This window comes from Pinus tabuliformis, chromosome 1_2 (genome assembly GCF_031772625.1).
Source record: "Pinus tabuliformis cultivar Carrire ecotype Pingquan chromosome 1_2, CPIR1, whole genome shotgun sequence".
In the NCBI taxonomy this organism is placed as follows: Eukaryota; Viridiplantae; Streptophyta; class Pinopsida; order Pinales; family Pinaceae; genus Pinus; species Pinus tabuliformis.
The window spans coordinates 1,041,130,147-1,041,141,542 of record NC_142298.1 but is presented as its reverse complement, the minus strand read 5'-3'; the positions used below and the strand labels follow the sequence as shown (position 1 = coordinate 1,041,141,542).

At 37.6% G+C, this 11,396-nt stretch overlaps 1 protein-coding gene and 1 pseudogene across 1 annotated transcript; one reads left to right on the top strand and one right to left on the bottom strand.

Moving 5' to 3' along the window:
• Window positions 1-1,093: 1,093 nt before the first annotated feature.
• Window positions 1,094-2,167, bottom strand: LOC149209693 (uncharacterized). Its single transcript, XM_089398707.1, has one exon. It carries the CDS (start codon window positions 2,165-2,167, stop codon window positions 1,094-1,096), a length of 1,074 nt encoding a protein of 357 aa, XP_089254833.1.
• Window positions 2,168-3,586: 1,419 nt separating this feature from the next.
• Window positions 3,587-9,908, top strand: LOC149209692 (serine/threonine-protein phosphatase PP-X isozyme 2 pseudogene; annotated as a pseudogene).
• Window positions 9,909-11,396: the final 1,488 nt, after the last annotated feature.

The window sequence follows — 11,396 nt, the reverse complement described above, 5'->3', positions numbered from 1 at the left end:
GTCAGGGTGGGAGTGTGGAAGAAGAAGAGCTGGGATTTGGAGGCATTGATGGAGGTTCCTGAGGCTTCTGAGAAGAGATTGAGCAGGGCTTTAAAGGCAGAGGCCTCTTGTGCTGATGGGTGGCCGAAAAGCATAGTGTCGTCGACAAACTGTTGGTGGGAAATGGGGGGAAGACCATGAAGAGAAATGCCCTTTAGGGTATGGGAGGAGATGGCAGAATGAAGGAGGCGACTGAGACCTTCGGCCATGAGAACAAAGAGGAAAGGGGAAAGGGGGTCACCTTGTCGAATGCCACGGGAAGGATGAAAGGGCGCAGAAGGTGAGCCATTAAGCAAGATGGAGAAACTGGGTGAAGAGATGAGATTCATGATCCACCGAGTCCAAGTAGCACTGAAGCCAAATGCCAATAACATCTGATGGATATAGTTCCAGCTGAGTTTATCAAAAGCTTTGGAAAGATCTAGCTTGAGAATCATACCTGGATTTTTTAGTAGCTTGAGAGAGTGGATCACTTCATTTGAGAGAATGATGCCGTCCATTATCTGGCGCCCTTCTACATATCTGGTCTACTCTGGCGAGATGAGGAAAGGGAGAAGAGGTTTAAGCCTATTCGCCAAGACTTTGGATATGAGCTTGTAAATGACATTGCAAAGTGCTATGGGCCTGTATTTGTCAGGCGTATTGGGTTCATCCGCTTTAGGTATTAGCACTATGAAGGTAGAATTTAGGGAAGGAAGGATCCAGTGCATCGATCTTGATTCCTCCACTATCTCCCAGACCTCTATGTTGATAAGCTCCCAAAACGCATGAAAGAAGTTGGCTGTAAAGCCATCAGGTCCAGGCGCTTTGCCATCCTTAAGTTGGGCCATGGCATCCTCCACTTCCTGCGTGGAGATGGGCTGGAGCAGCATTTTGTTGTGGTCCTCCGTAATAAGTTTAGGAATATGCAGCGTGATTGATCGAATGGCTTGATCCCTGCATCCCGGTGGCTCCCAAAGAATATCCTGAAAGTACTCTTTGAATTCCTGTTCCACTTCTTCATGCACCTCTAATCTCTCCCCTTGTCGATTATTAATGAAGGCGACGATATTGTTCATTCTCCTTTGAATAGTAGATCTGTGAATTTTATTTTTTTATTTTTCTCCCCTTCCTTGAGCCATCTGATTCTGGATTTTTGTCGCCACAGGACTTCTTCTTGCTGCCTTCGTGCTTCGATCTTGGTCAAGAGGGTCTGCTCCTGTTGCGCATAATCTTCCGTTCTTCCCTCCAAGATAATACTCTGTTGTAGTGAATTCATCTGCTGCTCCAGCACTTTCCGATGTTCAAAGATGTTACCAAACTGAGTCTGATTCCATGATTTGAGAACTTGTTTGAGGTATTTTAGTTTTTGTTGGAACTGGAACATCTTGGCTCCTGCAGGGGGAATGAAGGATTTCCAAGCCTCGTTAACTACTTCTTTGAAGTTGGGATGAGAGAACCAAAAGGCTTCAAAGCGAAAAGGTCTATTGCACTTTGTGCCCGGACGTGACCACTGTAGCATTATGGGCCAATGATCAGAGCCCACTTGAGGCATGATGGAAGCATGAAAGTCCCCACCCAAGTGTATGGCATTATCCGATATAAGGAAGCGGTCCAGCTTGGAAGTGATATACTCTGGTCCCCTTCTTTTATTGGTCCAGGTATACATACCATTGGAAGTCTGAAGGTCCATTAACTGATTACTGTGGATGAAGTCTTTGAAGCCGATGTTGTCACCTTCTAGCTTCGATCTACCTCTGGATTTTTCCTCCAAAGCCATGATTATATTGAAGTCACCGCCACCAATCCAAAGGGGAAACCGCCTATCTGAATTGAGAGCTGTGAGTGTGTCCAGTAGATCCAGCTTTTTTTGTAAATCTTGTGGAAAATATACATTAGAGAGATGGCCATGGATGTTGGTCCCAATTAGGTGAAAGGTTGATTGAATGAAGAAGTGTGAGGCATGAAAGTCTTGAAGGGAGAGTACCTGCGGGTTCCACAAGATTGCCAGCCCTCCTGAAGCACCTGAAGCGTCCACTGAGACTGAGCGGCATCCTGACCAGACCTTATTTAGAATCCTTTCTAGTACAGTGCTATTACCTTTTGTCTCTTGAAGAAAGACTATTGAAGGCTTTTCTTGCTGGATCATATTTTTTAACATTCTGTGTTTTGTGGGGCTATTAAGCCCTCTCACGTTCCATGAGATGAGCTTCATGAGGAACCGTGGGGGAGAGATTTGAAGAACTTGGTCAGCTTGGGGAATCTACCAGATTCCACCAGCATTTCTCCGATGATAATGGTCCTTTGCAGATCCATTTTGCGCCCTCGTTTCTTCGTGTCTTTCAAGATTTTCTTTCCATCCCAAGGACTGCCGGCCTGAATACCTAGACATTTGTTATGTTGTGCTCTAGCTAGAACTACTTCAAGCCTTTCGATTTCCTGGGGGGTTATTGCATTAAATTCTTTCTGTCTACACACTGTTTCCAGTTTGAGAATGTCCAAACCTTCCAGATCTATACTTTCTGGTTCCTCATCCATGTGTATCAGAGTATTCTGTTCTTCCTCGATTGTCTTTTGATGAATACTGAGAGCTAGAGCTACATCTATCTCCATAGAGGAAGACTTCTGGGCGGTCTCTGGATCTATTTTCTCAGAGGAGGTAGAGGCGGGAAAGCTGGTGAGAGTGGAGGCTGAGTTCGGAACTGAAGATTTTAGAGGCTGGGGGGTTGAGGAAGGAGAGGGATCTGCAAGAGGGATTTCAGGGTGATCCTCCGTAGTATTTTGAGAGGTCAGAATTTCAAATCTATTCTGGGTGTCAGGATTTTTGGAGGTATCTGGGGCTACCGGAGTTTTCTTGGCATGCCTTCTGCGACTAGGGACCTTTGTAAATCCCTCAGTATCTTTGCTTGTCTCATTAACTGGGGCTTTGGACTGAAGATTCAGAGGGAAATCCCTGAAAATATGGCCATGTTCATGGAATTTTCTACAATGAAAAGGAACATGCTCGTAGTCTATTGTTTGGATCCATTCAAAGTCATCATGAAATAGACTTACCGAGTCCGAGAGTGCTTTGGTCAAATGCATGTGAACATAGATCCTAGCATAGGAGGTGTATCTTCAAGTTTTGGTTTCCTCAGCAGCTTTGATGAATACCCCCAGGCTGTTACCTATGTCCTTTAAGGTCTCCTGGTTCTAGTATTCCAGTGGAAGAGAATACATGTGTATCCATACTGGAGCCCAACTGAAATCTTCTTTGTTTGGGTTGAACCTTTCTTTCTAGTCACGAAGGTACAAGCCTAAGGAGTTGAAGAAATATGGGCCTCCCTCGAAGATGCGAGTTTTGTCTTCCAAACAGGTTAAAGTAGCGGTAAAGAAGCCTTTGGGGCCAAGCTGCAGAGTAACTTGTCCTTTAGGCTTCCATTTGGAAGCTATCCATCCATGCAAGGCCTTTTCAGTTGGCCAAAATCCGAGGAACTTGCCTATGAGTGCATGATCCCTCATATATTGGATTTGGCTATTGATTCTGTGACTGGGGAGATCTACTTTGATTCTTTCTGCAGTCTTCGGGATGCATGTTGCAGAAGACGCCTTTGGCTGTGACGTTGAGGCCTTTTGGTCAATGCCTTTATCATTGGCAGCCGCAGAACCTGCAGCAGAGTCCCCAGTGGCATCGATGGCAGGTTCAGTGTCCTGGTCGGTCCGAGGGAGGGCGCCTGGATTGATCAGAGGGTCTGCGCGTTCTGTCTTGTCAGAAGAGGGACCGGTGGGTGAAGGGGGGGTTGAGCCCGCCCCTCCAAAGGGCGAATCCATGGTGAAGAACTCAGCTGGAGTACTGTATCAGGATCGCCAAAAGCACAGAGGAGAAAGGTAATAGGGTTAACGCTCGAGCCCTAGCGCGAGCACCATCGCCTTCCTTCTGGACACGGTTCTCGATGAGAGAATTGACAAGATTACAAAGCTAGTTTTTTTCTTTTCAAATCCAATCAAGATTAGAGGCTGGAAATTACAGATAAATTTGTGTAATGATAATATCATCACCTATAGATGATACTAAAAATTGCAATGAAAGATAGTTTTTGAAGTAGTGTTAGAATCAAAAACTTGGAAAATCAGGGTTGTTCCCTTCTTGGTCTAAATGACATATGGTTTTAGATCAAACCATATCATTTTTTACAGATTATATGATATGATTTATAGGGTTATGTGAAAAAATCCTCAATTTTTCTACATGAAACAAATTCAATTGGAAATTCTTGTAGGAGATATAAAGGAATGTCTCCATAAAAGTATAATTAAAGACTTGTAGAATATCTAGCAAAAGAAGTTGCATATATTTACGAGTGTGCACATTAAATGAAGGGTGGAAAATAAATCATATATTGATGATTAGCAATTGGGGATTAAATCCATTTTTTTAGGGATTTTGTGAATGTCTTCTGGGAGTATTAAAGATTCAAGAAATATCTAGCAATAACATAGTATTCCAAGACACAATATGAAATACCATATTCTTTAACAAAATATTAGCATTCAAGGATTAATTTAGCATATCCAGGAAGAATTTTAAATAGTTAGAAGGTTTATTCAAGATTCAAGTATCAGTTCAAGAACATGAAATCTGGTGGATGTGGTAGCAGTCAGTTAACATGTGGAATAGGTTGTCAAGGTAGGATATCAGTGAAAAAGTGTTAATCCCATATTCTCATGCACAAAATCACCGTCAGTCGAAGGATAAGTGGAAGAACATTCCTATTTCAAATGAATTTGGTTCCATTTTCAACCATTCGAGACACATTGTAACCATTTTATATTTAGTTTTATTTTTAGTCTTTAACTGATTTTATTTCCAGAAAGTTTGTAACAAATTAGATATTTTTTTAGTGCATTGTTAAGATTTTTATTCCCAAAATCTTGAAATAGATTCAGGAGTGTAATTATCTATATATACTTTCATTTTAATTGTAAAAGGGTTGGATTTTGAGCCCAAAAACACCCTCATATTTTTCTAAATCAGGATATTACAATGTTTTAATTCAAGGGTTCTTGGCTTCGGTTTATTGACAAAAAATGTGTACATGTGAATGCTACGTGTTATTACATAATATTTTATGCATATATTTGAGGTAGTATAGGACACGAGGAAGGGCCAAGATGAGTATCAACCTCCCTAATGTCCCTAATGCAGTGTTATTTTCTATACTGAGTAAAATATTGAACAATCTATTTAATTGGTCACCCAAAAATCATTAGATTATTGCTTCTATGCTATACTTGGCTGTATTTATGTTCAATATAGAGGTTCTTTTATATTTTTTGGATCCTATTAGATAATTGAATATTCAGGGAGTATATCTAATTCTCTAATTTCTCTTATATTCCTCTATCAAAACCTTTTTAGCTATGTTTTTATGTCATGGCTGAACATTGGCACTTTGATTAGGCCTCAATAAGAGAAGGCCTTATTTGTTAAGCAGGGATTTGTGACTCATCAACAACCACCTATACAACAAACCCTAGATTTGGAAATTGTGATTCATAGGTTGTTATTCAGTGACAATGAACAACGTTAAAGCCTCGTAGCACTTGAGGGAGCCCCCTTTGGTTCGAGGGCCAGCTTGAACCTAAATTTGGTTGAGTTGGTTTCTCGACGCAGTTTCACAGCTAGGAATTGCCTTCGAGAAATAGATAAAATAGAACTATTTGTTACAGTTAGTACCTCCTTTGAATCTGTGTTGAAAGTCATAATTTTTTTTTGTAGATGAACTATTGATTTAGGGATTAGGCTTTTTGGTCTAGTTTAATCTAGAAAATCTTAATTCAATTGGGAATTATGTTGATCCTCATCTATTATAAAACATTTAAAGGTATCCTCTATAGTGAGAAAATCCTTATTTGGACATCATCGTCAAACACTCTCCATTTGGAGATGTTATCTGGAATTGATGACCTGAAAAGGATTTCCACATAAAATTTATCTTGAGAAAAAATTTCCATGGCAAGAAGTCTAGAGGCTACATTAGCTAAGAGATCAACATCTAAAATTTGTGAACAACGTACAAAATTTGACTCAAAGCTGTTGAAATTTCGAGTTAAATTCCAAACCTCCTAACTATACTTCTTTAGGTGATTAGAAATATGATGAATGGTTTTATTAACTTGTCTCACTGTGATTTTAGAATCACCTACTTATTTAAGTTTTTTAACTTTCATTTCTATAGATTTTCCAAGACCTTGTAACAAAACTTCATATTCAACAACATTATTAGTGCACTAAAAGTCAAGTCTACAAGATAAAAGAAATTTATTACCTTGAGGGTCCAAAAATACACAACCGACATCGATGCCTTCATCTGACTTTGAACCACATACTATAACATCCAAATATACATCAATAAAAGAAGAAGAAGAAGCAACTTGCATTGAATCAGAAACCCTTACTGTAACAAAATATAATTTTTTTATTTCTAACTCTTCTACAGGAGATTATTTAGATGCATATTTGCCAAGATATGTTTCAAAAGAATAATTGTTGAGTTACGCTTTAGTAAATATAATGGGTTCATTTTGATTTTGTAGATCAATCACAATATATTTTATGCTTTTTTTCTTTCAATTTTGATTCTATTAGGTTTACTTTTTAGAGGTAACTATAAGTGTGACCAATATATTGAAAAGCACCCATTTAGCTTTTCGAACCAATCTCAACTCAACAACAAATCATATGATTCTGGAATACCAACAACAATTATATCAATAATCTAATAAATTTTGGGATTAGAAGAAGGCCTAATCAATACATGTTTAACTTCACCAAAAACCCTCACATTAGATCTATCGAGTTACACAATTTGTGTAACAGATTTTACGGGAACTAAAATTAATTTCTTGGCCATTGAGTATGGCATGACATTAGAAGAAGTCTCGAAATCTACCATACAATTTTGTACATTTTGATTACAGATTTCAAAAGTTAAAAGGAAAGGTGGAGTATGAGAGATAGACCTTTCTCCAATCAAAGCTACATTTATATTAGATATTTTCTTTGATGAGACATTCTGAATGTTTCCTATAGTAGTAGGTTGATTTTTAAGGTTATTGACCTCTAAAACATTTAAAATTTTATTCTTTTGTTGAGTTAATTTGGATAAATCAAATAAATAAATGTTTTTTTTTCCCTTTTTATATCCTCTACTAGGTCATACTTAATGTTTTTATATCCTCTACTAGGTCATACTTAATGTTTTTATATCCTCTACTAGGGCATACTTAATATTCTCAACCTATGCAACTTTATATGCAACAAATGGTCCTCTACTAAGTCATACTTAATGTTCTTAGCCTATGCAACTTTACTTTACGAAGAATAAGTTGTTCTTAACCTATGCAACAAATGGACCACTTAATGTTCTTAGCCTATGCAACTTTACTTGACGAAGAATAAGTTGTGGTCCTCTACTAAGTCATACTTAATGTTCTTAGCCTATGCAACTTTACTATACGAAGAATAAGTTGTTCTTAACCTATGCAATTTTATATGCAACAAATGGACCACTTAATGTTCTTAGCCTATGCAACTTTATATGCAACAAATGAACCACTTAATGTTCTTAGCTATACAACTTTACTTGACGAAGAATAAGTTAACCTATGCAACTTTACTTGACGATAGCTATACAACTTTACTTGACGAAGAATAAGTTAACCTATGCAACTTTACTTGACGAAAAATAAGTTGACGAAGAATAAGTTAACCTATGCAACTTTACTTGACGAAAAATAAATTAACCCTATGCAACTTTACTTGACGAAAAATAAGTTAACCTATCCAACAACAAATGGACCACTTAATGACGAAGAATAAATGCAACAAATGGACCACTTAATGACGAAGAATAAGTTTTATATGGGAGTTGTCTATAATGCGACTTTTTGAAGATTCCGGTGACAGAATCCGGCGAAGAAATTGAGGTCAAATCTTGATTTCTTGCAGTTAAAATGGTTTTTTAACTGCATATTTGGATTCAGCACCCTGAAAAACCCCTGTGACGCTTTCATTGTGCAGAAACTAGCTATCAAACTTGCGATTCCAATAATTCCTGCCGGATTTCGACCGGAAAAATCCGCCGGAAAGGCTTTCAAAAAGTCGCGTTATAGACAACTCCTTTTATATGTGCAACAAATGGAACTTTTATAAGTAATTTTGTACTTTTGGACTTCATGAGCACCGAGTTCACTAATCGAGAGTCACCAAGGGTAGCACCCATTCAAAGCACTAAGAGGAGCAACTCACAAGAACTTGCATGACACATCAAAATATAGTGTCGGCATGGGTATTTATACACCCAACAAATTACACTGTATTATGAATATGGGATATTGGTATTCCAAAGAAAATATGTATATCAGGTATAACATTGAAAAGAAGTCTACCAGTACCGGCTCATCACGAAGCTAGAAAACCCTAGCATTAGTGGAAATACTTAGTTACAGGAACCAAAGACTAAAGATACAACCTTTATCCATTGCATCTTGCCCCTGTGGAAAGAAAAAGATCACATGTCAGAGCTGCATACACAAAAACATATTTGTAATATTGTTATTTATCTTAACAAATTAGATAAGATCCATCGCTTTCCATCAGAGACGAACTATAAATGAATATGGATTCACCACTTGATTTGAAGGTGCCCTTTTAAATAGTGTGCTCATTTTTTAATTATCGGATTATTGCTCCGCCAAATCAATACAAGCTAGCTCTTTTATCGGCATTTAATTCGTCCAATTAGTATAACACCATTATGGATATAAATAATACCATATGCTGACAAGAGACAAAGTTGTATATTAAAACTTATACTCTTGATTCATTATATTAAGTAAATGGTGGGTTGATTTGAACTTAAGGGGCAACTATGCAAAATATAATCTTAAACAAAGGGTTGTAATAGTGTTCTTCAACTCGCATTACCTCCTTTCTATTCTAGACTATTCTGCATACTCGTTTTAGTGGCAGATTGGTTTCATAATCAAGCGGCAACCCATCGCAATGATATAAAATGGAAAAATTTTGATTCATTGGTGGGACATTAGCGTAAATGAATAACAAAGGTTAACATCTAAAGGTCATTGCATATTCTGTCATATTGAAAGATTATTTCCAAAGAGTTATGCTCCCGTGACTATTTGTGGAGACATCCATGGTTAATTTTATGATATGAAAGAGTTGTTTAAAGGTGAATTTGTTGACAGAGGCTTTTACTCTGCGGAAATTTTCTTACTTCTTCTTGCGTTGAAGGTTCAATATCCTGATCAAATCACACTTATCAGAGGAAATAATGAGAGCCAACAAATTATACAGGTATACATATTCTATGATGAATGCCTTTGGAGGTATGGATCAATAAATGTGTGGCAGTACAGCACAGATATATTTGACTACTTGATTTTATCTGCACTTATTGAGAACTGTATATTTAGTATGCATGGCGGTCTTTCTCCTACGATATCAAATTTAGAGCATATTAGAACAATTGATAGAAAGCAAGAAGTTCCTCATGATAGTGCTATGTGTGACCTTATTTGGTCAGATCCAGAAGACAGTGTTGACCGTTGTGGTCTAAGTCCAAGACGCTCTGGATTTCTCTTTGGAGGAAATGTTGCCTCTACATTCAATCATAACAATAAGATTGATTTCATTTGGCGCGCTCACCAGTTGGTCATGGAAGCAATATAAATGGATGTTCAATAATCAGATAGTGACAGTTTGGTCAACTCCAAATTATTGTTACAGATGTGGCAATGTTATTGCAATATTGGAGTTAGATGAAAAAGTTAATAAGAAGATTATTGTCTTTGAAGTAGCCTCTCAGGAATCCAGGGGCATTCCTTAAAAAAACAGCACCAGATTACTTTCTTTAGATTCAAACTCTGAAATTGTTTTGCATCTAGTTCACTAATATGATCATATATAACTGCTTTGGTACCCTGACATTGAAATTGAACCGTATATCTTGCAAGTTGGCATCATACTGAGTACTTCGCAGGTGAATTTCTGAGGTCACAATGGATATTTACAAATCGAACTCTGGATATTTCCACTCTTAGTGATAAATGTCTAGTATTCTTTATATTAAGATGGTCATGAACAAGTAATGAATAGATTATTGAGAGGGTTCTCATCACCAATTTTGGCCTCTGGAGTTTTGGTGTTTGGAATCGATTTGCAAAGAGTCTCACCCGTGTTCAAATCTCTGGAGGCGTCACCCATACACCCATAGTGTAAAAAGATACAAGCAATAAAAAAGCAAGTCCCATCACCAACTTCAACTTCAGCTGGAGTTTTGGTATTTGAAATAGATTTAGAAAAAATCACACCCGTGTGATGCCTTAATAGTACAAAGGTTTTGGGTTATCTGTTGAGCCTTTGATTTTTATATAATACTTTGACTTAATGTTCCTTGACAATGCACAAACGCTACAGGGACTGCAAGCACACTTTCTACAAGTTGAAGATTATGGTGCAGTAGAAAGATTGTTGCATTCGATCTCTAGTTACTCCCTTTGGAGTTTGTATTTAGTGTTTACTTGATTGTATGGAGAATATTTGTAATTTTTCGAAACGTCATTTTCTAGAGTCAATAAGCGAATTTATTGACATAAATATTTGTTATACTGAATTTTGAATAAAATCCTTTTGGGCTACAAGTATTTGATCTCATTGCTAATAAATATTATCATTTTTTATTCAGAACTGAAAGCGGAGGTATAATTTGGGATCTTGGAAGACTATTTTAAAAGGCCGTAGTTTAACTAGCCAGAGGAATGGCCCGGAAAGTTATGGAAATTCTGGTTATATTTAGAGAAAATCTGGCTAGGATTTTTGTAAATCCAAGTTATAGTTGTTGTTAAACTTCAAAATTTTAGGTGTATTAGATGTTTTTGATGGTGCTGAATCCATTTCCACCATAAAAACACAATTCAAACACTGTCTTTACAAGATTTTTTGAAATTTTTTACCTGGATTCCGACCACTTTTAGCCATCCAGGGAATTCTTCCACCTCGTTAAACTACACTTTTAAAAGTCTTTGAGCATAGGAATAAATATTACTAAAGTGGATATTATGTTTCATGACCATTTTTTAAAGCAGTCGATCTTATTCTAGAGGAAACTCTCCATGGTGCAGAAACAAGCCACGGTCGACAACTTTCATGCCCATATCCAATGGTATTCGACAATTTATTGGCCAACGTAGTTTAACGAATAGTGGGGAGTCGAGGAGAGGTTTTCCCCAAAACCACTCATCTCCAGATCGAGGGATAGGATTCATCCCAGGGTGTCCTTACCAAATTCCAAAAACTACCAAGGGAGGCCCTAAAG